The sequence below is a fragment of the Carcharhinus amblyrhynchos genome, chromosome 4 (assembly GCF_965287045.1).
Source record: "Carcharhinus amblyrhynchos chromosome 4, sCarAmb.v2.hapA, whole genome shotgun sequence".
NCBI lineage: Eukaryota > Metazoa > Chordata > Chondrichthyes > Carcharhiniformes > Carcharhinidae > Carcharhinus > Carcharhinus amblyrhynchos.
In genome coordinates this window covers 74,841,126-74,867,566 of record NC_137327.1, presented here as the reverse complement: position 1 = coordinate 74,867,566, position 26,441 = coordinate 74,841,126, and the positions used below count along the sequence as shown (strand labels likewise).

At 42.3% G+C, this 26,441-nt stretch overlaps 1 protein-coding gene across 2 annotated transcripts in view; it reads left to right on the top strand.

Moving 5' to 3' along the window:
• Positions 1-741: 741 nt before the first annotated feature.
• LOC145342638 (type-2 angiotensin II receptor-like) overlaps positions 742-26,441 on the top strand; it is a 50,788-nt gene continuing 25,088 nt past the window's right edge. Inside the window, exons 1-2 of one of the 2 annotated variants that reach the window (XM_080188184.1) lie at positions 742-810; positions 2,694-3,878. In XM_080188184.1, coding sequence (XP_080044310.1) covers positions 2,705-3,865 — 1,161 coding nt within the window. In that variant the 5' untranslated portion in view covers positions 742-810; positions 2,694-2,704 and the 3' untranslated portion in view covers positions 3,866-3,878. Of the gene's footprint in view, positions 811-2,693; positions 5,259-26,441 lie in introns of those variants that run through there. The other variant, XM_080188183.1, reaches the window with a different exon arrangement.

The window sequence follows — 26,441 nt, the reverse complement described above, 5'->3', positions numbered from 1 at the left end:
GTAATCTCTAAACTGTCTGTGCTTTATATGCTCTGTCTGAGGCCAGAACTCTCCATTCACCTGACGAAGGGGCTAACCCGAAAGCTTGTGAGTATATTATCAAATAAATAGGTTGGACTAAAACCTGGTGTTGTCAGACTTTTTACTGTGTATCTGCAGTATTACAAACAGGATGACCTGGTTATTTGCATAATGTGCTCAACATGTCTGCTGCGTTTCCCACATCAGTGCAAGTTAAATGCAAGTTGTCTTTTGCTAGTCAGAAGGGTTACCATTTAATACTGTTTGGCTTAGCTAACACTCCAGCTACAGACTGAAATATGTGTTCTTGGCGAGAAGGGGCATGTCAGGAAACAATGCAACACTTAACTTTCTTGCAATGTTGTAGTAATCAAAGCAAACATGCCTGAGCATCAAAAGCTGCATGTGATTCCTTTACTTGAGATGATGGGACATTGAAACATGAACAATTACTATGAGTTTCATACCATGAGAAGATCTGAAATGGTTGATTGCCAATGTGCTAGGATTTATCTAAAATGTGTTTAGATGCTGCATTGCTTTTTTTGGACATTCTAAACTTTTCTCTCGTCACAAGGGAAGGCTCCAGGAGGAACATAATGACTAAGTTATTTTTGCTGTCAAAACAAGTGCTGCCAAAGTTTTTGTCTCAAGCTTTGTGAAGTTCCATCTGGACACCATGTGATTCCTGCTGTGAGAATATAACAGACGACACAAGGACGCCAGATTCGGAATCTGCAACCAAATCCAGGACAAAACTTCAACTCTCTTCCAAGCTGCCGATTACTGGTAAGCTTAAGTAAAAGGTTTAGATTTTTAGAACCTTAATGATGTTAGAAGTGATCGAGTTTGGGCATCTAACAAAGTTGCCAGGCACCAAATTTAAAAGAATAAGGAAAATAAATATCTGGAATTTCATGCTTCAAATATTAACCACTCATGTTGTCAGGGAATATCTTTATCAAAATATTTAATATACATACAAAAGTGAGGGACGGTATTTTTAGGGAGAATCCGAAGATGGTCTGGCTTCATTCAATTGACATATATGGAGCCAATGAAAAGAAATTGCTGGGAACAGTCAACAGATTAGGTTGCATCTGAAGAGGATGAGTATATTCAGCATGAAACTTAGTTCAATCTTTAAAACAATTGGATATTTTATGTGACTCTAATTCCCCTTCTGTTATATGAGTTTGCATCATTTTAACTAGCGCTTTGGGAGTCTCTTTCCACAAGCCTGTCCATTTCAGATTCAATACATAAGATTATGTTTCTATTAAATGGGCTGTCAGAATTGCATGTGTTTTATATTTGGAGTTTCCAAGATTTTTCTTTTCCTGGGGAAAAGCAGATGAATAGCCTTGATGACAATTCTTGCAATTTGGCATTTCTCTTCAATTGAGATTGTAGATCAGTGTGGTGCAAGTTTACTTGAATTCCAATTCAAAGTCAGAACAACATTAAGCAAACGTAGAATACCAATGTTGAGAAATGTAAAAACAAAGTGTTGCAAGAAGGACAAACAGAAATTCAAAGAGCGAGAAATTAAGGTGAACAAGGACGGGCAGGTAATACGAAAGGAAATAAAGATTTTTTTATCGGCAAATAAAAAGCGAAAGAATGTGGCCGTGCAGGGATGATGAAGGGAGATTATTAAATAATTATTATTAAATAAGTGCAGGTATTTAATAAAAACTTTGCATTGGTTCTTGCAAAGTACTGATAGGAGTGAGAACATACAGATGGAACAACTGATAGCACTAACTGCAATGAAAATAATTGGATTTGGAAATATTAGCAGAAGTTGAAGTGGATAAATCGTGTTGGCTGTCCCAATGGCTATTGAAAGGAGTAAGAGAGGATAGAGACTCAGGGTCACTACTTTAAACCCCCTTAAGGATGCATATTGTGCCATAGAAGTCTCCAATATAAAACCCCTGTTAAAGAAAGGAGTGAAGAATAAACTGGGCCACTGTAGGTCAGTCAGTCTAATGTTAGTTGTGGGCAAACTCTTCAAGGACATAAGTCAAGATAAAATTAGTGGGAATTTAGAAAAGCCTAGAACAATAGGACAGCCAGCATGGATTTGTGTAAGGCAGATTTTATAAATAGTCTGGATATACTCATGACATTAAAGGGAGGAAAGCTCCTCCTTTGCTAATCCCTGTAAGATATGTAGCCAACAATGCAACTCTAATGTGCCCACTTCACATCACACTGCATTGAGAACAGCCCCTTTCCATCTCCATTGAAAGCCTGGGGCTTGCTTCTGATAAACTAATTATGTTCAGAATGGTATCTCACTCAAATTAAGTAACAATGCAGGAAATCTCATGAAACAGAAAACTAACCCATGGTCCATCAACAATTCCTCTCAAATTTCAGTCAAAATGTAGATGTGAACATCATTTGGAACAGCATATTAGTGCTGGTGCCTGTCTTCTTGTCAGTATTTTACTCTTAATTGGAGCAAATATCTTTCACAAAAAGGTTACTGGAGTCACATAATGTTTTAAGCATTGTTTAATGAGCCTTGCTTATTGCAAATCCAGAGGTCATCTAGACATAGTTATGTAAAAGCGAACTGAGCTAAGATGTTGTAAATCTTTGCTCTTCAGAGTGTGAATTTTGCTCCTCGTATTAAGAGTGTGAATTTAAATGTTTCACAGGTTTAACAACAATGGCAAACATTATCAGTCAAGACCTTGTCTCAACGGGAATGGACCAAATGCTTTCTACTCCCTCCACTGGCTATAGTGCAAGCATTGTTGATGATACATCTTATTCACAGTTTAGCACTTCTTCCCTACAGAACGGGTCCAACCAATCATGTGACTTTGTTGCACCTTCCCAATATATTTTTAATTTGATCCCAGCTGTCTACAGCATCATCTTTATTTTGGGATTCATTGGGAACAGTGTGGTAATCGCCTTCCTTTGTCATCGCATTTATTTGAAAACTGATACTAACATTTACATCATCAACTTAGCAATTGCTGACCTGGTTTTCTTATCCACTCTTCCAATTTGGGCAGTCTACAATGCTACTGGGTACAGTTGGCATTTTGGGTCAGTGATGTGCAAAATATGTAGCTCTCTCGTGTCTCTCAATTTGTATGCCAGTATATATTTCATTACATGCATGAGTATTGATCGATATATGGTAATTCTCCACCCTCTTGGATCCCAGTCTCAGAGAACTCTGTGCCAAGTTCACTGCGTCATAATCCTTGTATGGAGTTTGGCTTTGTTTGCAACCTTTCCGGCCATCTACTTTCAAGGTGCCCATTATATTGAGAAAATGGGAAACACAGTGTGTGAAATGGTCTACCCCCCAAGTAATGCCAATCATTGGTCCGCGGCCATGTCTTTGCTGGAAAATACTTTGGGTTTCTTCATTCCCTTCACAGTGATAGGCATATGCTATGGATTTGTTGCCTACCATTGGATGAGGATGGAAGTATGCGAAAAAAACAAATGTAAACAAGACAAGGCATTGTGGATGGTGACTGCAGTTGTGTTGGCCTTTTTCATCTGCTGGTTGCCATTTCATGTATTAACATTTATGGACGCATTGTCAAGGATGAATTACATCACCAATTGCCAAACCATAACTGTGATCAAAACTGCAAAGCCAATCGCCAGCTGCCTTGGTTTTGCAGATAGCTGCATCAACCCTTTTATTTACTGCTTTCTGGGAGATCACTTTCAATTACAGCTCACCGACGTGGCTCAGAGAGGATCCGCCAGATTCTACAGCCGGAGAAGCTCAACGAGCAGGATCAGCTCCCCTTCTCGCAAGAACTGTGATACAGGGGATATTGACCTTCAGAACTTATGAGACATTAAGTCGGGTCAGTGAAGCCAATATTACCCTGTAGCTAAACTTCTTTTTGTGGTCTTTTAGTCTTTAATTTCCATAGAAGTAAGGATACCAAAAAAATGTGCAGCTGATGTTAAAATCTATGGTCTTGATGTGTATTGCAAATATAGCAACATGACCATTATATACTTGCCTTTATGCTTAAAATGATAAACTTTTCTGTGGAATAATAGATGATTTAGATACAAGCTGGGAATTTTCACTCAATATTCAGCCACCAAGATTGTGTTGCTGCTGAACTTCCAATATTATGGCTCATACACATTGAGCCTTCTTTTTTTTAACTGATGCCATGCATTTCTGAAATGTTCTTCAACATTAAAAATGGAAGTTTCTTTTTCTTTGTAATGGATATTATCAATACGCTAATAATGTATGTTCTGGTATGTTATGTCATACACAGAGTATTATTCTATTACTCAGGAGAAATTGTTGTTTCCTTGTGGTCATCAAGATTAATCAGTGTTATGTAAACAGAGGAAGAGGATGAGGCAATCGGAACTTAATAACCATCTGTACAAGAAAGACATTTATACGATACCTTTATTGAAATTTCACTGTTTGTTCAACTGGTATTCACCCTTCAATACAGCAAATTATTTAATCTTTGATGTCAGGCAGGCAGAAAGTTATTACTAGTAGAAGTGGATCTCATTGAAACACAGTTGCAAGTGGAGTCCCTTAAAGTTTCATGTTGGGACCATTGCTATTCAATAGTAAAGATCGCAAATAGAGCCAATCTTAAATTTATGGATGGTACAAAAATTGGGTTTAGTAATTGATTGGCTGCAGGCTAATTTAGATCAGTTAGTGATAGCTATCATTTTTTGTGAACATGGACCTTCCTAACTCTGGATGGGATGTATGTTAGAAGATGTGCATCAGGACTTCGTAAAAGTCCTGACACATAGATATGCCAAACCATAGAATCCCTACAGTGCCGAAAGAGGACATCCAGCCCATCAAGTCTGCATCAACTCTTCTGGAAGAACATCCTACCCAGGCCTTCCCCTCTGTCCTATCCTCTTAACCGTACGCATTTATCACGGCCAATCCACCTAACCTGCGCATCTTTAGACTGTGGGAGGAAACCCAGACAAACACCGGGAGAATGAGGAAAAACCTTTTTACTCAGAGGGCGGTGGGAATCTGGAACTCACTGCCTGAAAGACTGGTAGGGGTGAGAACCCCTCACAACATTTAGGAAACATTTAGATGAGCGTACAAGGCTACGGACCAAATGCTGGAGATAATGAAAGTCATCCTATAAATGCAAGTCTTTCTTCATCAACGTTGTATTGAGCAGCTTTAATTGACATTAAAGTGTTACCGTCAGAGGTAATGATGAACATCTTCTCATGCTTGTGCAAATTTTCCTGTCCAATTTCTCCTTAGTAATAGAATTGTTGCAGGCGGGGATGGGGGCGCGGACATGGCTAAGGTCTGTTGATCTTGTGCTGGATTTTCCACTCCCCACTGACAGATCATCACATGCGCAGTGGCCAGCTCAGTACACTGATGCTAGCCTCTTGGGTGGAATGAGGCTCCCCCTGCCCCCAACCCCCCGCCCACTTTCTGCCATGAATCTCTCTGAGGCACTTTGTGATACACATAGAGCTGGAGATTCGTTCAGCTAAGTACGCCCAAAAAACAGGCAGGAAATTCTCCCTTTTTTCCACCCATTGGGCATTTAGGTTTTGTTTGGGGAGAATCACAGCCCACATTTTGGGGTTCTTAGTTTTGAAACTATGCCCTCCCGCCCAAGAATTTTGGGGCAATTACTTTGCAGAAACAAAGGATTGCAGGGAATATGACTAAAATTTTAAAATGATGGTTTGGGTTAAAGTTAATGGCTATTTGAAATAGATCAGAATTTTCAGACTAGAGGCAGAGTTTTTAAATCTATTGGTAGAAAGTTAGCTTGGATATCAGGTATCATTTAGTTTCACAAGCTCACTGCCCTGTTGAGATATGCGAGGGAAAATTTGACCTTGGCACCTAGTCAGCATCCTAGAGGGATAGACCAGTCAACCATTAAAGAACCCCACTTTCACTTGATAGGTATTATCATTGGGATGGAAATCAGGCAAGGGTTACTACAGATGGACTATCCACTCCGTAAGATTACTATCCAACAGTCGGGGTGAAAAGTGTAAAAAGTGAAAAGTGTGGGTGGCATGGTAGCACAGTGGTTAGCACTGCTGCTTCACAGCACCAGGGTCCTGAGTTCGATTCCTGGCTCAGTCACTGTCTGTGTGGAGTTTGCATATTCTCCTCATGTCTGTGTGGGTTTCCTCTGGTTTCCTCCCACAGTCCAAAGGTGTGTGGGTTAGGTTGATTGGCCATGCTAAGAAATTGCCCCTTAGTGTCCAGGGATGTGTAGGTTAGAGGGATTAGTAGGGATATGGGGATAGGGAATGTGTTTGGTGCAGACTCGATGGGCTGAAGGGCCTCTTTCTGCACTGTAGGGTTCTATGATTCTATGAAAAGGTGATGAAGAAAGCATATGAATACTTTATTAGTCAAAGCAAAGACTAGAAGAGCTGGGAGGTTATGGTTGAGCTGTATAAAATGTTAGTTAGGCCACAGCTGTGTGCATTTCTGGTTGCCACATGATAGGAATAGTGTGATCACACTAGATAGGGAGCTGAGGAGATTTACCAGGATGTTTCTTGGCTGGAGTGCTTCAGCGATGAAGAGAGGCTGGTTAGACTGGGGTTGTTTCCCTTAGAGCAAAGAAGGCTGAGGGAGCACCTGATTGAGGCGTACAAAATTATGAGGGACATACATAGATAGGAAGAAATCATTCCCCTTAGCAAAGGGGTCAGTAACCAGGGGGCATAGATTTAAGGTCAGGGATAGAAGATTTGAGGAAAAACTTTTTCAACCCGAGGGAGGTGGGAATTGGAACTCACTGCACTGCCTGAAAGGATGTAGGAGTGGGAACCCTCACAACATTTAAGAAACATTTAGATGAGCACCTGAAACTCCAGAGCATACAAGGCTGCAAAACAAATGCTGGAAAATGGGATGAGAATAGATAATGCTTGATGGGATGAAGGGCCTATTTCTGTGCTGTAAAACTCCTATGATTCTATGACTACAATGTTATTAAATTCAATTACAAGATGCAGTTTCAGTAAGGGTCTCGGTCACAGGGATACAAGGAGACACTTCTATTCAATCTCTACATTGGCTGCAGCAGGCGAAGGAGAGGGTGTGGACTATGTAAAGGTGTGTTGACCTTCCGCCGGATTTTCTAGTTTTGGGGCAAGCCCACTTTTATGTGCCAAAATCTCAATTTAAACCAAGTTCTAAAACATTAATGGAAAAATAAGGTGTACAAATAGAAAATTCCACTAGATGGAGCTAATAGTACACTTGTAATAGTATCAGTTTTCAAAGGATGGCAGCAGTTGAAGGCTGCAATTTATCATTGGAATTATTTGTTGTTAGTTAATAGCCAACCCTTTTCACCCTAAACCAGCACTTTGCAAATGTTCTCCTAGTGTGGCCCTGTTTAAAGCCACAGACCAGGTGTGAACCCTCCGAGAGTAAAAATTGGGAGGTAGAAGGCTTCAGAGAGTTTGTAAAAACACTTTAAGCAGCTAAATATTGTCAATAACCTCAACTAAAATTTCATATAGTCTTAAATCCACACAGTAAATTGGACTGATACATAAAAAGCTCTTGATAATTCTCTTTATTACTTACTACAATGTTTAGCTACATGAAATCCATTTCTTCAGGTACAGGATATTTGATACATGTAAATTACTCACAGAACCAGATTTTATGATTGTCACCACTATAGGATTGTAGTTATACACAGCAGAAAATATCCGTGTGGTATACAGTCATAAAGTTTCTTCTTCCTCCACAAAAATATTATGAATCATAAAACTTTTTGAAAGCACGTTTTAAAACTACACGTGTTTATCTCAAATGTGGATTGAATTGTACAAGCTTTGCACAGCCAACAAGTTTGTTGCAGCTATCTTAATACCCAGCACATGGGTGAATGTTGGTCTGGTATTGACTAATGAGTTGGGGGAGTTGGTGAAAGAGTAGGGTATCCGCAGAAAAACACCCACCTTTGCATAGGCCTGTTCCTGCAGCAGCTTCTACACCTGAAACGGTGTAACCTGCAGGACTACAGACTGATTGCTGAAGGGTGGGATTGGAGTAAGTGGCTTAAGTGTTTTTCAGCTGACACTGAATGGCCTCTTGATGTGCTGCATTCTTTCTATGGTTGTATTTCCTGTTGTTTTAATGCTGACTGTAGTGAACATGCCTGCCTGAGAACAAAAGCTGTGGATTTAGGAGCAGCGCTGTTAATGTTAGCTTTTATCAGCGCTTAGCTTCTGAATGACCTTTCCCCTGTGGGAACCATGGCATTAAAGGGACAGGCTGGATTTGACACAGTTCAGGTTTAACAGTGAAGCATTACGAGGGAGAATTTCTGCAGGGTATCTCACCATTATTAAACTTACACTTTCAACAGTTTGTGCTCTTTCTCTGAGGCTTCCATCACAGTTACATCATGAGATTAGGAGAATCCTATGTGGAAATTCCAGGCACACGTCCACTCCAAATACAACAATATTTGGCAGCAATATCAGGTCACTGTGTTATGGAAATAGCCAGTTGCACTGCGCAGCTCTCATGGTGGCACAGTGGTTAGCACTGCTGCCTCACAGTACCAGGGATCCAGGTTCAATTCTGGCATTGGGTGACTGTCTGCATGGAGCTTGCATGTTCTTCCTGTTTCTCTGTGGGTTTCCTCCAGGTGCTTGGATTTCCTCCTATAGTCCAAAGATGTGCAGGTTAGTTGGATTGGCCATCCGAAATTGCCCCTCAGTTTCTTAAGATGTGTAATGTGGTTACGGGGATAGGGCCTGAATATGGTGCTCATGCACTCAATGGGTTGAATGCCTCCTTCTGCATTCTAGGGATTCTGTGAATATAAATATTGATGATGGGGATTTGTTAACATAATCCTGGAGTTCACTAAATAAGAAAGAAACTAAGTAAGCTTCTTCTTTGTTGCAGGCTATTATTAAAAGGACCAAAACTAGTTTATGGTTAGAAGCAGTTACGCACATTTCGGTGGAACAGCTGGAAAACATTTATTTTTGGAGATGATTGAAATACACCTGATTATAGAGAGCAGTGATTTTCAAGTCTTTGGGGAGCTTTGGCAAACAACACAGGTTGGATTTTCATTCATTTACAGGGCATGAGTGTCGCTAATGGGGTCAGCACTTATTTTCCATCCTTACTCCAACTCACTGCTTGAAAGGACAGAAGAGGCCTCACAACATTTAAATAGCATTTAGGTGAGCATTTGAAATGCAATAGTATATAAACTACAGACCAAGTACAGGGAAATAGGATTAAAATAGGTGCTTTATGGCTGGTGCAGACATGATGAGCAAAAGGGCCTCTTTTTGTGATGTAAAACCCTATGGCTGGAATTTTACTGGCCCACCTGCCACGGGAATCGGAGTGGGCGAGGGCAGAGCATGTTGAACCTGGGCAGGATTTTATGGTTTTGAGATGAGTGAGGCCATAAAATCCTGCTCGGTGACTCTATAATTGCCCTTGAGATAACTGAGTGGCTGGTACATCTGGAATCTTATCTAGGCCAGACTGGATAAGGACAACAGATTCCCTTCCACATAGGACATTAATGAAACAGATAGTTTTAAGACAATTTCTAATCTATATTAGCTTTATTATTTGAGATTTTATTTAAGGATCTGAATTTTAAATTTCCATTGTTGTGGTGGGAATTTGAAATCGGTCACCTGATAATTAGTCCAGATTCCTGGATTGCTAGTCCAGTAACATAACCACGCTACCACCACACTCTACTTTGGACAGGCTATTTCAATTATTGAAAAGTAAACATTACATTTGTAGCAACATATCATTTTTATTACTATACTGTAGAGTAACAGAAATAATATTCAAGAAAGCAATAAATACAGGAAGATTCAAAAAAATCAGCTGTTCTCTGACACTCCCAAGAATCTTCTCATGGTCTCTTTAGAGGAATATAGTCCAAAACAAATCTTTCAGTTGCCACATGTATGGCTATGGTAACCTATGACACACAGCTTACTAGAGAGATTGCTCCTTGTTTATACTGGTCAGCTCTTCAATATGCCATGTGGCTCTGCCCTGCAGAATAATAACTTGCTTTTCTCCATTTGAATAAAATATTTTCATTTGTCTCCAACTGTGTCTGATGCTTCATTCAACAATATAGGCTAGGGGCTCTGGCCTGGATAGCTACTACTGCATTGTAACAACTAAATAGTTCTGATTTTACAGCATCTTAAACTATATTTTAAAAATCCAAGGCATTTTAGATAGAAGCAACTGGATATCAAGGTTCTGCTACCAAAATGGGTGAAGTTAGTGGAGGGAGAATAAATACAAGGCCAGCAACATAGGGATGAAGAGTTCAGGATGGGATTTAGTGTAGGATATTCTGTTCACTTCAAGGCTACCACACACATATACCAGCAGAGGGAGGCGAGAAGGAGAATAAAGGAATCCATGGCCAGAATGTTATGCTGCCCGCCTGGCAGATTCTGAGATGGTGATGGTGGTGGTTGGGGAAGTGGGGTCGTTTGGGGCGGGGGGGTGGGGGGGCAGCGGGGCATGAAATTGCATGAATAGTACTCTCTCCGGGATTCCGTCCACCCTGACTTGGTTACTATTTTTAGATGGGGGCCACATAAGGGCCTTTTCCCACACAGGCCTCCCTGCTCCCCTCAGCACCATGGGTTTACATACATTACAGTGTCTCCAGAGGTTCAAGAAGGCAGCTCATCACCACCTTCTCAGGGTAATTAGGGACAGGCAATAAATGCTGGTATAGCCAGCAATGCCTACATCCCAAAAATGAATTTTAAGAAGTTGCAAAGTGAGGGATTAGAATTGGCTAAAGAACACAAAGTAGACGATCATGATGAAGTGCTGTTTCTCAGAGTGGAGAGAAATGTTATCTGAAAAGTAAGAATGTGCAGGGTTATGGGGAGAAGGTGGAAAAAATGGCACTGGAGAGCCAGTGCAGCCATAGTGGGTTGTATGATTTCCTTCTGTGCTGTAACAATGCTGTGATTCTGTGAAATATATTGTGATGTTCCTGGTGGTCAGTATTTGAACCACTGCTGCTTGTGATTTGTATTAATGGCATGGACTGCGGCAGACAGTCTATAATTTAAATGTTTGCTGATGTGGAACTTAAAGAATCTAACAGTGAGGAGAATAGTAATGGACTTCAGCAGGACATATGTGGGAAGGTAAAGTGGGCAGACACATGGCAGATTAAAGTTAATGCAGAGAAGCGTGAAGTGATACCTTTCAGTAAGATGAGGAGAGGCAAATTGAACGAAATGGGTGCAAGAACAAAAAGACCTGGAGTTAGTCGTACCTAAAGCTTTGAATTCTGTTAAAAAGGCATATAGAATCAATCCTCTGTTTTATTAATGAAAACATAGAATACAAACACAAGGATGCTGAACTTTAAGAAAGCACTAGTTATGCTCCAGTTAGTGTACTCTGTTCAATTCTGGCACCACACTGTAAAAATAGTTGTCCGAAGCCTTAGGGAAGATGCAGAAGAGAAATGATAAACTGGGACAAGGGACTTCTGCTATTGGGAGAGACTGGGGAAGCTGAAGTTGTTTCCTTTGGAGCTGGAAAGACATAGTTTATAGATTATTTATTAGTGTCACAAGTAGGCTTACATTAATACTGCAATGAAGTTACTGTGAAAATCCCCTAGTCGCCATACTCCAGAACCCGTTCAGGTACACTGAGGGAGAATTTAGCATGCCAATGCATCTAACTGGCTCGTCTTTTGGACTGTGGGAGGACCCGAAGCACCCAGAGGAAACGCATGCAGACATGGGGAGAATGTGCAATCTCAGTACAGGCAGTGACCCAACCAGATAATCGAACCAGAGTCCCTGGTGCTGTGAGGCAGCAGTGCTAACCACAATTGATAGGGGAGTTCAAAATCATGAATGGTTTCTACAGAGCAAGTAAGGAGACACAGTGTGACTAGGGTAGTGACCAGAGGATGCAGGTTCAAGGCGATTGGCAAGATGAGAAAAAATGGAGGTGGGGGGAAGTATGGTTGGGCAATAATGGAAACAGCTTCAATAGTAAGCTTCAAAGTGGAATTGGTCAAATCTTTGAAAGGGTAAATTCAATGGCTATGGAGGAGGACTAAAGCAGTGGGACTAATCTGATAGTTCTATCAGAGGTAAGCCTTATGATCTCTTTTTGTTTGTTTTCGCTTTCCGTAGCGGGACCTAGGCGCAAGGGCAGTCGGGAAGGGAGCGCGGGAGTACAAAAAGAAGGCCGCAATAGACAGCGGGCAGCGGAGTGAGTTGGGTGCTGAGTGAGTGCTGCCAGGGCTTTGGATCACAGGGCTTAGGCAAGAACAGGCTTAGGCAAGGTGAGTTACTGGTCTAATTTTTCCATCTGTGTCCATAATTCTAAGGGTGGTCAAATAAATGGCAGGGTCCTTGGGGAGACGCGTCAGCTGCGTTAGGTGCAATATGTGGGAGTTCCTGGAGACACCGCGTCTCCGGAAAGTCCACATCTGCACCAAATGTCTGGAGTTGCAGCGTTTGAGGGCCCGGGTTAGGCAGCTGGAGTTGAGGCTGGAGCATTTATTTTTAGTCAGAGAGAATGAGGCGATAATGAATAGGAACCACTGTCACGAGGGGATCCCGGAGCCTAGGAGGGGGGATGGGTGGGTTACAGTTAGGAAGGGGAAAAAGAAGAGGAGTAATGGTCCAAAGGCTACCCCAGAGGTAGTCTCCCAAGATATCAGGGGTAAGGCGACCACTGGGGTAGAAAGGGTAAGAGAGGAAGACCGGAATGCCTCAGAGGGAAGGAAGGGGGCTGGATGTGAGATAGTGGTGGGGGATGGGAGGGTTAAAGGAATTGATAGGCGGTTCTGTGGGCAAAAGCAGGGCTCCAGGATGGTGGTCTGCCTCCCTGGAGCAGGGGTACAGGATGTGTCAGAGAGGGTAGAGGGAATCTTGAAGGGCCAAGGGACCCAGGCAGATGTAATTATACACATAGGAGAGAAGGATGTGGGAAGGAAGAGTAGGGGGGATATACGTAGTCAGTTCAGGGAGTTGGGGGCCAGGCTGAAGTGTAGGGTCTCCAGGGTGGCGATCTCTGGGCTGCTGCCAGTGCCCAGTAATAGCAGGGATAAAAATAATGAGATCCTGCAGCTGAATGCATGGCCGAGGGATTGGTGCAGGATAGAGGGTTTTAGTTTTGTAGACCATTGGGAAGTCTTTGTGAGGGAAGGGCACTTGTACAAGTGAGATGGGGAACATTTAAATGGGAAGGGCACACATATTTTAGCTGGGAGGTTAGCTGGAGTGTTTCGGCAGGGTTTAAACTAATGTGGAGGGGGGGTGGGAAGGAGACAGATAGCTCAGTAGGCACTGGGATTGGGAGTGAGTTGGAGGTCAGGGTAAGTCTAGATGAGAGGAAAATCTCCCAGGAGAAGGAGGACCTGAGTGGACCTGAGGGTCTTCAGTGCATCTGTTTTAATGCGAGGAGTGTGATGGGTAAGACGGATGAACTTAAGGCCTTAATGTTCGCGAGGAATTTAGATGTGGTGGCAGTGACGGAGACGTAGTTAAAGGAGGGGCAGGACTGGCAGCTAAATATACGTGGATATAAGTGTTTTAGGCACGACAGGGGAGGGTCGAAAAGAGGACGGGGAGTGGCGCTCTTAGTTAGGGAGCACATCACAGCGGTGCAGAGGGAGGATAACATAGAGGGGTTGGAAATTGAGTCTCTGTGGGTGGAGTTGAGGAATAGGAAGGGAGTCATTACTATGCTGGGGTGTACTACAGGCCGCCCGACAGCCCACGGGCAGTGGAAGAGGGTATATGTAGAGACGTTTTGGATAAGTGTAGGAAGAACAGGGTTGTTGTAGTGGGAGATTTTAATCTCCCTGGGTTGGATTGGAAGGTGCCTAGAGCTGGGGGTTCAGACGGGGAGGAATTTGTAAGATGTGTATTGGAAGGGTCCTTGGAGCTGTATGTAGATAGCCCGACTAGAGAGGGGGCTATACTGGATTTAGTTCTGGGCAATGAGCCGGGTCAGGTGGTTGAGGTTGCAGTAGGTGAACATGTGGCTAATAGTGACCACAACTCTGTCTACTTTAGGATACGAATGGAAAAAGATTAGTGCTGTCCTAAGGGGAGGGTGTTAAATTGGGGGAAGGCTAGATACAGCCGGATTAGGCAGGAGCTTAGGGATACAGACTGGGATAGGCTGTTGGAGGGCAAGTCCACGTTAGGCATGCGGGAGTCCTTCAAGGGAAAACCGAAATGGGTGCAGGAAAGGCATGTGCCGGTTAGGAGGAAGGATGGGAAAGGTAGGATTAGAGAGCTGTGGATTACTAGAGATATAGAGGACCTGGTCAGGAAGAAACGAGAGGCGTATGTCAGGTCTAAGCAACTGGGAACGGACAGAGCGTTGGAGGAGTGCAGAGAGAGTAGGAGGGATCTCAAAAGGGGAGTTAGGAGGGCAAAAAGGGGGCATGAAATGGCTTTGGCAGGTAGGATTAAGGAAAATCCAAAGGTGTTTTACTCCTATGGTAGGAGCAAAAGGGTGGCTAGGGGGAAAATTGGTCCCCTCAGGGACAGACGAGGGGAATTGTGCTTAGAGTCCGAGGGAATGGGGGAGATCCTGAATAAATACTTTGCGTCGGTATTCATGAAGGAGAGGGGCTTGATGTCTTGTATGGTCATCGAGGGAGCTGTAGACCAATTGAGGGAACTATCGATTATGAGGGAAGAAGTGTTAGGGCTTTTAGGTAGCACTAAAACTGATAAATCTCTGGGGCCCGATGGCATTTATCCTAGGCTGCTTAGGGAGGCGAGAGATGAGATTGCTGGGCCTCTGACGCAAATCTTTGTCTCTTCTTTGGACACAGGTGAGGTCCCAGAGGACTGGAGGATAGCAAACGTGGTACCGTTGTTTAAAAAGGGTAGGAGGGATAACCCGGCTAACTATAGGCTGGTGAGTTTGACGTCAGTGGTAGGCAAGTTGACGGAGACGATTCTTAGGGATAAGATGTATGAGCACTTAGAGCGTTGCAATCTGATTAAGGATACGCAGCATGGCTTTGTAAAGGGGAAGTCTTGCCTTATGAATCTGGTAGAGTTTTTTGAGGAGGTGACAAAAACGGTCGACGAAGGACGAGCCGTTGATGTCGTCTGTATGGATTTCAGTAAGGTGTTTGACAAAGTCCCTCATGGTAGGTTGGTAGAAAAGATTAAGGCTCATGGGATACGTGGCCAGGTGTCTAGATGGGTTGAGAACTGGCTTGCTAAGAGGAGACAGAGTAGTAGTGGAGAGGTCCTTTTCTAGCTGGCGGTCTGTCACTAGTGGTGTGCCGCAGGGCTCAGTACTGGGACCTCTTCTCTTTGTAGTATATATAAATGACTTGGAAGAGGGAGTAAGTGGTGTGATCAGCAAATTTGCAGATGACACCAAGATGGCTGGATTGGCAGGCAGTGAGGAGCAGTGTCTGGCAATCCAACGGGATATTGATAGGTTGGTATATTGGGCAGATATATGGCAAATGGATTTTAATCCAGATAAATGTGAGGTGATGCATTTTGGCCGGAATAATGTAGGGGGGAGTTATATAATAAAGGGTAAGCCCATAAAGAGTATAGAAACACAGCAGGACCTGGGGCTGCAAGTGCACAAGTCTTTGATGGTGACAGTACAAGTGGAGAAGGTTGTGAAGAAAGCTTACGGTATGTTAGCCTTTATTGGAAGGGGTATAGAATATAAGAGCTGGAGTCTAATGTTGCAGTTGTGTAGAACGTTGGTTAGGCCGCATTTAGAGTACTGCATCCAGTTCTGGTCGCCTTACTACCAGAAAGACGTGGAGACTCTGGAGAGAGTGCAGACGAGGTTTACCAGGATGTTGCCTGGTATGGAAGGACTGGGTTATGAGGAAAGATTGAACAAATTGGGGCTGTTTTCCCTTGAAAGACGGCGACTGAGGGGGGATCTAATAGAGGTATATAAAATTATGAAGGGTATAGATAGAGTAAACAGAGGTAAGCTATTTCCTATGTTAGAGACACACAGTACAAGGGGCCATGGGCTTAAGGTGAGGGGGGAGAGGTATAACACAGATATTAGAGGGAGGTTTTTCACACAGAGGGTAGTGGGGGTATGGAATGCTCTGCCAAGTAAGGCGGTGGAGGCAGGCACGCTCGAGTTGTTTAAGAGTAACTTAGACAGGCACATGAGTGGGTTGGAGATGGGAGGACATAGGAGATTGTTTTAAATAAGGTTCATTAGCATTGGGACGTCCATGGTAATGTAAAAGGATGTGGTATGATAATGTTTTTTCTCTTTTAACTCACAGGTTTTAAGTCGGCCCGCCTTGTTGTCCACCGAGGGGCATACACGCGATGGGTCATACTGGGGCTGCTCTTGAATGTTCGAGATTGGCCTAGTGCTTCATGTTGTTAGTATATGCTTAAACTGGACCAGATGCTGGGCAACACGACAGCTCAGTGACTATCACTGTTTGCTGGGCAGACACATGGATTTGGGCCTGTGTCTGTGGGAGTTTGCGCATTCTCCCCGTGCTTGCGTGGGTTTTCTCCGGGTGCTCTGGTTTCCACCCACACCCCAAAGATGTGCTATTAGGCTGATTGGAAGTAATAAAGTATCCCTAAATTCTTTTCCCTCAATGTGGATTGCCATAAAACAATAGATAAGGGTCATGGGTGGAGGGGGGGACTGGTAATGTTAAAATGGCAGCATGGGCTTGTTGAGCCAAAGGGCCTGTTTCCCGGGCTGTTTTTGTTCTTTGTTCTTTTTGTACATTTCCATTCGATGATTCAGTATAGCACTCCCTAATCCAAATGTAGCAATTCCATATCTTCCCAGAAGACTTAGCTCAATATTGATTAGCGAACCCATGCAGTCTTTCCCTATTTGTGTTTTTCAAATATGTACTGCAGAAGGGTCAGCTGTGGCTCAGTTGGTGGCACTGTCACCTTTAAGACAGAAGGTTGTGGGTTTGACTCCCACTGCCCAGAGAAACGAGCACCAACATTCCCAGTGTAATACTGGGGGATAGCTGCACTATCAGGGATGCCATCTCTTGGGTGAGATTTCTCTCTCAAGAGGGCAGAATTTGTCTAATGGCAGTATTTTATTTCAAAAAAGCATCATGTTCTCCCCAGGGTCCTGGCCAATATTTATCCCTGAGCAGCATTATTTTAAACAAAATCTGCTGACAGATCTGAGAGTTGTTTGTGAGATGGCGCTGTGCAAGATTGGTTAACGTGATTAATGTCACTACAACAGTTTCAAAGTATTTCAGTGGGGAGTGAAACATTTCAGGATGCCCTGAGGATATAAAGGGCAACACGTAAACGAAACCTCTTGCTTTCTCTGCTGACTTGAGTCCTTACTAACTTAAGCTCCTGCAGACAGGTGTGGCAACCCAGCCACCTCCCATTCTTGCTCCAGCTTAATTAACAGATGCCTAAAACTGTGTCAGTTTCGCAATATTCTGGTCAGACATCCTATCTGGGTGCAACAAAGGATGTGGCTGGAAGACATTCCTGATTTGCAAATACCTCCATTATTTTCATGTATCTTTCTCGGTGGAGAATAACACCATTTTACAGAGAAAGGAGTGGCTGTTTAGATTTAGATTGCAGCAATGGAAATACACGGATGAATCAAACACGTGTAAACCACAGTCTTCAACCAAGGCTTATGGCCAGCACATGAAAATGACCTGACCTCAATGACATTATTTTAATGACATTATTATTGTGCAGTTTCACCACTTGTGACGTTGCGTGTGTCTGAAGCCCCGTTTAATCCTGGCCCCTGGTTTTAGCTACTTGCCCCAGCGATACAGCCTTGACCGGTACACTTTGTTCAGTGTGCAGATGGATCTCACTTTCAATAGAAGCAATGAGTTGGCTCGGTCTCCATACTGCTCGCCAAGTGTCTTCGAGCAAAACTCAACGATCGAAAACCATCGTTCTCCAGAATTCTTGCCTGGCCGAGTTATGCTGTTAACTGGCATGGGTCTGTTAGTTTTTTTCCTTTTCCTGATTCGAAGGCAGGTGAAGGCGGTGGAGGTAAGTGTGTCTCCAGGGTGGGGGTGGAGTTCCTCACATGTTCTGTGTTAACATAGGAAGTCAAACTACTAAAACCCCAACACAGCCTAAAGACACTCGGCTAGTTGGATCTCGCCAACCAGAAACAGGACCCAAGTCAATGCTTAGCGAGAGAGAGAGACACACAGTCTGTGCTAGCCCATTTATGCCCCCATATCCCAACTTTCTAACTCCTCCAAATTCTTTTGCCCCATCCAGATAAACCTCGGCGGATGTACTTTCCTCCTTGGAACTAGAGTCTGGTTTGCTTGCTTCCAATATATCATTTCAGGTTTAAGGGGCCTGCAGATTTTTTTCCACTCCTCTCTGCTTAAGTAACTCAAACTGTTTTGATAAAAATATTTTAAGACGGGCTGTGAAGTGCCTCCCTGTGAAGAAAGTTGTGATTCCATGTTTACTTGAGCGGGACAAAGTCAAGTGTTGAGGTGGCTGCCAAATTTAATAATGATCTTTAAAATAAGCCGTGATCTTAGGAAGACCGAACATTTCACTGTGTTGATAACAACGAAAACCTATGACAAAGCCCCTCATTGTGAGTGTCTTAGCACAAAGGTATCTATTTACCTGTGATGTGGGGTTGTTAATCTTATCACAACATCTTGGCTTTCTGGTTTGATTGACTCAAGGTATTTGCTCCAGATCTCTTCCTTTTTTGAGTCAGTGAGGACACCGCCTTTTATTGAAACCACAATGTTTGTGGGGATTCTAGCTTTTCTGTGGTGTGGTGCAATGATGTGAAGTCATCAGAGCAGAAATGTGCTACTAGAGTTAACAGAAAGCAAAAGAAGCGTGAGAAAACTTATTCAAAACAGAGGGTGAACTTCACTCACTTGATGAAGTGAAGGATGCCACAGTCTGGAAACGCTATCAGATCTTTTACGAAGGCAAATACAAGACTGCCAATCAACCATGGCGGTGTTTATATTGTTGCCGCTGGAATCAGCAGTCTCCTAAATTAAGACTGACAGTTATTTTAGTTAATTTGCTCGGTAGTTTTCAATATGATGAATAGGTATGACTTTTTTGGGGGGTATGTGGGCAATCACATGCGCTAATACTTTTGAGTCTTATTTTTAAGTCTCATAGAGCAAACTAATATGCTGCACTTTTTATCCATTTTATTTCGTCAGTAGAATAATTCGTTTTTTTTAACCGTCTGTTTACTAAGGTTAATGAAGAAAAGGATAATAATGTTGTAATGGAACAACATCTTCCCTCCCATATAAATAAAAACACTTGTTATGGTTTCTTTTAACTATAGACCAATATTAAGATGCATTATTTTTTATACTAAATTTTCAGTATCGTCACTGGGCTATGGAAACAGTGTCATTGTTGGACCATTGACCAGACAACTACTGCATGTATTACTTCTATTAAGATATTAAACTCTCCCTAATATACAGTCTATTTATCTAACAAGTTGGAAGTTTTAATATTTAAATACTTACAACAAATAATTGAAGTCACTTTAGCATTGTGATGTTATGGTTACATAGCTACCAGTGAACCAATGGCCAACAAGATGTTTCCTCCTCATTGTTCTTGCCATCATCCCAAAAAACAGGGAGCAGCAGTTACTGTACAAGTGGATATCCCACCTTTTGCCAATGCTTGGGGCCTGTGCCTTCTGCTGTCTGGGCCCTACGCTCTGAAATTCCGATCTTAAATCCTCCACCTTCCTCTTTTAAAAATCCTTCTGGGCTAATAACCCAGTGGCCCGGGCTAATCGTCTGGAGGCTTGGCTTCAATTATCACCACAGCAACTGATAGAATTTGAACTAAATTAATAAAATATGGAATTGAAAACTAGTTTTAATAATGATAACCATTAATCATTTTTTTTTAAAAATATCTGGTTCACTAACGTTCTGACCTGTCTGGCTTGTATGTGATGCTGCAAAATACCAGACCCACAGGAATGTGGTTGACTCTCTACCGGCCTCTGAAATGGCCCAGCAGATGGCTGAGCTCAAGGGTTATTGGGGATGGGCAACAAATGCTGGCCATGCCAGCGTTTCAAAAAGAGATGAGAGGTAGCTCTTTGGGCTAAAGGGATCAAGGGACGTATGGGGGGGAAATGAGGATATTAAATTTGGTGATCAGTCATGATAATGAATGGCAGAGCAGGCACGAAGGATCAAATGGCCTTCTCCTGCTTCTAGTTTCTGTGACATCCAATGAAAGAATTTTTAAAAATCAATCCTTTTTGACCAGCATTTTGGCCATGCCTCCTAATACCGCCTCCTAATACCACCACCTCAGGATCTGTGAAGCGCTTTGGGATGTTTTTCTACATTAACAATGCCATTTAAATGCAAATTATTGGAACAAAATCAGAAAACCTGCTAATTCTACAGCCACATCAGCAGCCCAGTGGCTTGCCAATCAAATTAAGGCCAATTGGTTTAATCCTGATCAAGTGGATCTATATTATTTAACTTATATCTTTTTTTTTATGAACAATACAAGATTGGGCAACAAAAGACCAGCAGGGTCTATAATAGCTGGAGTAACACAGCCAAGCACTAATTCATTTCCTCATAAACAGGGCCTAGTATTCTTCTGGAAGAGACAAAACAGAAAAAAATACCTGAGGCCAGTTGGAGAAAAACTAGTCTCAAGAATTTTTCTCCAAATCATCAAGTGATCAGAACCAGTCTGGGCATGTGAAGACATGTCTCCCACATACTGCAATCTCTGCCCTTCTCAACATGTGCTCCAGTTCCCCCATGAAATCTTGCCAAGAGTCAGTATTCACCATACCCACTGATGATGTATTTTAAAGTTTCACTCCTTTATTTTGGAAAAAGAACTGCCAAACATTTCAGCAGTCTGCAGGTCACGCAGCAGCTTTGGTTAAAGAGACGAGTTCACGTTTCAGGTTGAGATTGCATTTCATCAGAACCATTCCTACATTTACATAATTTAAATTTGTGATTCCGGTCCTGCCCAATCTCTTTTTAGCTGGGATAATTGATCAATAGGAATACTATCCAGCTCTTCTATTTTCTAGGCCAATAATGGAATGAAACTGATAATCAAACATGGAATTAATTCAAAGACAATTGATAAAACCATTTATATTGTTATTGATTATATTGCCCTTACACTGAATGACTTGCTGGGCCATTTAAGAGTCAACCACATTGTTTGGACCTGGAGTCACATATAAGCCAGACCAGGTGAGGGGGCAGATTTCCTTCCTCAAAGTATATTAGTGAACCAGATGGGTTTCATGGTCATCATTAGATTTTTATTGAATTCAGTTTGAACCCATGTCTCCAGAGTATTAGCTGGGTCTCTGGATTACAATCCAGTTATACTACCACTACAACATAATCTCCCCTTAATTCTTCATCATTGAGTAGCAACATGGATTACACTGACATTAAGCAGCTTTCAGCAAATAAAGACCTGAAGTTGAATAACAGCCTCCTGAATCTCAAGTTGCTTCCTGTGGGATTTTCAGTGCATTAATAGCAACAAAATATTGATGTTTGTAAATTGCTGCTGCATTAAACTTGTTGATATCACACATTCCACACCTCTAAAGGAGATTACTGCTTTATCTTTGATTCATTTTAGCAATTAATTTCCATACCCCTCTCCACAAACACAGTTGTTCTTACTTAAAATGAATTCTCCCACAGTAAGATAATTCATACAATAAACTAATTTTCAATCTTCCCTCTTCTGTTTATAGAGGGAATAACTGTTCAAGGGAATAACTTTTGCTTCTCCTTTTGACATCTTCCATCATGTGCCCTTGTGATGTGCTTTGAGTCCTTTAGTGGGCTGATGTCTATATGGGAGGGCGCAGGTGAGGCCATGGATGGCTTACATCATCCAAAATTCACCCTATCAAAAGAAATAGCTGCATGGACGTGGGCTGTTATTCCAGGACAAATGCACCTCAAGTGCTGAAACTTTGGCCTGGAGCAGAATGTGCAGTGTGTGCTCCAGACTTGGAGTCAGCGTAACACAAAGCAGCCACTTGAGATGAATGAAGAAGGATGGTGTTGCTGGCGAAGGCAGAAGCTGAGGCTTGATCCAAGGTTTGCCTAGGTTATAGGCTTCGGTGTTTTGCACCATGTGCATCCCCCTCTCCTGGACTCTGCATCTGTGAACCACACCATTTCAGATGTGAAATTGGAGCCAATTCTGAATCCAATGTTTTCAATTTCTACTGATACGACAATCCATTATGTGAAGTAATCTAATATGAGGTACCTATATAAAGGTCTTGACCAAGATAGACAATGTCTATTGAGTTTCCCTCATTGCCAGTGATTTCCTCAAACCTTTTGTCTAAATCTTGTTCGCAAGCCCTGTTGTGAATTTCTGAGTGTTTCCCCTTTCCCAACAACCATAAAGTTAATTTCTTATGACCTGATTTCACTTTTTCTCTATAATCGATGTCAGAGCTTGAAGCATGTAGTTTTTTGACCATTTGTTTCCATTTTTTTAAAAAACTGGAATTAAATAGAAAGGTTTCTAGTCTGAGGAATGATCCCGGAACCTGTTGAAATACAGCAAAGGATGCTGTTTTAATCGCATGTATGTATATTCAGACTTGCAGCACTCAACTTTGAGACCTCCTAACATATTCATGATATTAATTTTAATAATGCCAGTATGAACCGATGAAAAATAGTCAATGTAGTAGTTATGACAACCTGTGAATTGGTTTGCCTATGATATATTTTAGTGATTGTATTGTTCTCAATGGTCCATACTGCTCATGGATTTCTAGCCGAAAAAGATATTGCTCTTATTTCAGCAAGTCACCATCTATTTATCCAAAGTTTCCCTGATTACTCCTGTGAATATTTTCAGCATGTTTGAACAAAGGCTATAAAAGAGTTACTCTTGCAGAATGCAAACTAAATGTCAGTGCGCAGGTTTTGCTGAGCAAGTGCCACTTGATAGCACAGTGGTGGCCCCATCCATCACTTTACTGATGATGATCAAGAGTAGACTGGGTGCTAATTGGCCTGGTTGAATTTGTTCTGTGTTTTTTGTAAAGTAGATACTTGGACATTTTTATTTCAGGGTAGATGCCAGTGCTGTACCTGTACTGGAACAGCTTGGCTAGGGGCATGGTGAATTCTAGAGTACAAGTCTTCAGTATTATTGCCAGGATATTATCAGGGCCCATAGCCTTTGCAGTATCCAGTTCCTCCAATCTTGACATCACATGGAGCAAATCAAATTGGCTAAAGACTGGCATCTGTGGACCTCCAGAGAAGGCTGAGATAGATCATCCATCAGCATGCCTAGCTGAAGCATGTTGCATATGTTTCAGCCTTATCTTTTGTACCGATGTGCTGGGCTCCCCCATCGTTGAGGATGTGAATATTTGTGGAGCTATCTTTGTGAGTTAATTGTCCTCTACATTGACTGGAAGTGGTAGGCCCACAGACCTTGATAGTAGAATTGCTTGCTGTGTCTGTTATTTGCTGCTTACAGTTTTTGGCCCACAAGTCTTGTGTTGTAGCTCTACCAGGTTGATATCTCATTTTTATGTATGCCTGGTGCTGCTTCTGGTATACTCTCCAGCACTCTCCATTGAATCAGGGTTGATTCCCTAGCTTGATGGTAATGGTGGAGTAGGGGATATGCCAGGCCATGAGGCTACAAGTTGTGGTTGAGTACAATGCTGCAGTTGATGGCCCACAGTGCCTTATGTTTACCCAGTTTTGTGTTGGTAGATCTGTTTGAAACTTAGCATGGAGTATGTGCGACACAACATTGGAGGGTATGAACAATATCAAAATAGGTGTGGTGGTCACTCCTACTAATACTATCACCAAGAATGGCTGTTGGGGAACATTGAAGCCCCCACCCTACCCAAAATGCATTATGTTCAATGTGTCAACCTTAATGTTTCCTCCAATTGGTGTCCAATGTGGAGGAGTACTGAGTCACCAGCTGGGACGGGAGGGGGTGGGTGTAACTTGGTAATTAGGAGGTTTCCTTGCTCACGTTTGATCTGATGCCATGGACTTCATGGGGTCTAGAATGGATTTTGAGGATTATTGCCAGGATATTATCAGGGCCCATATTCTTTGCAGTATCCAGTTCCTCCAATCTTTTCTTGACATCACATGGAGCAAATCAAATTGGCTAAAGACTGGCATCTGTGGACTGTGGCTGTGTTGCCACCTTTGCTGGGTCTGCCATCCAATGGGACAGGACATCCCCAGGGATGGTGATGAGTATGACTGTCAGGCTGTTGTTTGATTAGCCTGTGAGACAGCTCTCCCAATTTTGGCACAAGCCCCAAGATATTAGTTGGGAAGGCTTTACAGGTTTGATAGGGTAGGATTTGTCATTTCTGGTGCTTAGGCTGGTGCCTGATGGCCAGTCAGGTTTAATTCCTTTGCATTGACTTTGGTTGGATCCAACTGAATGGCTTACTAGAACATTTCAGAAAGTATTTAAGCATCAACTATATTGCTGTACACACGTACACCAGACAAGAATGGATGGCAGATTTCCTTCCCTAAAGGACATTAATAAACACTAGTTTCTCTGCCATTTCATTATTTCCCCATTATAAATTCTCTTGACACTCTATAATGGGCCCACTACTTTCTTTGCCGATCTTTTCCTTTTTATATCTATGGAAGTTTTTGCAGTTTTGTTTTTCTGTTTCTTGTTAGTTTACTTTCATATTCTATTTTCTCTATCAATTTCTTGGTTCTTCTTTGAATTCTAAAATGTCCCCAGTACCCACCAAGTATTAATTTTTGTGGCAACTTTATAAAGTTCTTGTTAGCAATGATTGGATCACTTTTACTGCTGGGTTTTTGCACCTCAAAGGAATGTAAATTTTTTTGTAAAACTTGAATGCTGGCTGTTGCCTATTTATTGTCGTATCATTCAATGAAGTTTACTAGGAATCGCTTTTTGTTTATAGATCATTAGAATCCCTACGTTGCAGAGGAAGACCATTTGGCTCATCAAGTCTGCAACAACCACAATCCCACCAGTAACTACACCCCGCATCCCCACATATTTACCCTGCTAATCCCCAACACTAGCACCAATTTAGCATGACCACTCATCCTAACCCACACATCTTTGGCTTGTGGGAGAAAACTGGAGCACCCAGAGGAAACCCATGCATACACAGAGAATAGGCAAATTCCACACAGATAGTCACGTGAGGCGGGAATTGAACTGGGTCCCTGGCACTGTGAGGCAGCAGTGCTGACCACTGTGCCACCATGCCGCCCCCTTTGCGTTAAGGTGGTATTGGATTGAACTATGTCAATTTTAAACTTAATGTAAAATTCCAAAATATTATGGTCACTCTAGGCCCCTTTGCAATAGGATTATTAATTAGCCTTTCTCATTGCATAACACTTGATCTAAAATACCCAGTTCATTTCTCAATAAACTGTTCTAGAATACTATCATGTTATGCATTCCAGGAATTCATCCACCGCGATATTAATGCTAGTTAGCTTTATACCGTACGATGGAGATTCAAGCCCCCCCCCCCCCCACCCCCTTTGCTACATGCAATTTCCTGATTTTTATACTGTGCCCTACATCACCACTATTGTTGTAGAGACTAGGTAGGGTGATGGTGCTATAAACAACTTCTCCCAATATATGTTGCCCCTTGCTGTTTCTTGGCTCCAACTAAACCGATTTGACATTTTGATCTTCAGATCTAAGATCCACTCTCACTAATATATTGATCTAGTCTTTTATTGACAGTGTGATCCTACCTCCTTTTTTCCTTTTTTGTCTATCCTTCCTAAATGTTGGATAGTCTAAGAGGGTTCTGTTCTAAGCTTTGGTCACCCTGCAGCCATGCCTCTGCAATGGCAGTTAGGTTATAGACATTTACTTCCATTTATGCCATCAATTCATTTACCTTGCTGCAAATAGGCATTTTAATTTTGTCACGTAATTTTTGTAACCTCTAGTCTTATCTGCTGTGTGCTGTTAAGTTTGTACCCTCATCCTTTTTGCCACACCCAAATTACGAACTCCCTTATTGCTACCTCATTCATTTCCTTGTACTCTGATTTATCACTTCTTCCCTTACTCCCCACTATTTTGTTTGAAGCCCTCTCCACTGCCCTAGTTATGACTGATGTGGGTATGCCGGCGTTGGACTGGCGTAAACACAGTAAAAAGTCTGACAACACCAGGTTTTAGTCCAACCTATTTATTTGATAATATACTCACAAGCTTTCGAGGGGACTGCCTCTTCGTCAGGTGAATGGAGAGTTCTGGCCTCAGACTCACAGGCCACTGGCCCCAGCACAATTCAAGTGAAA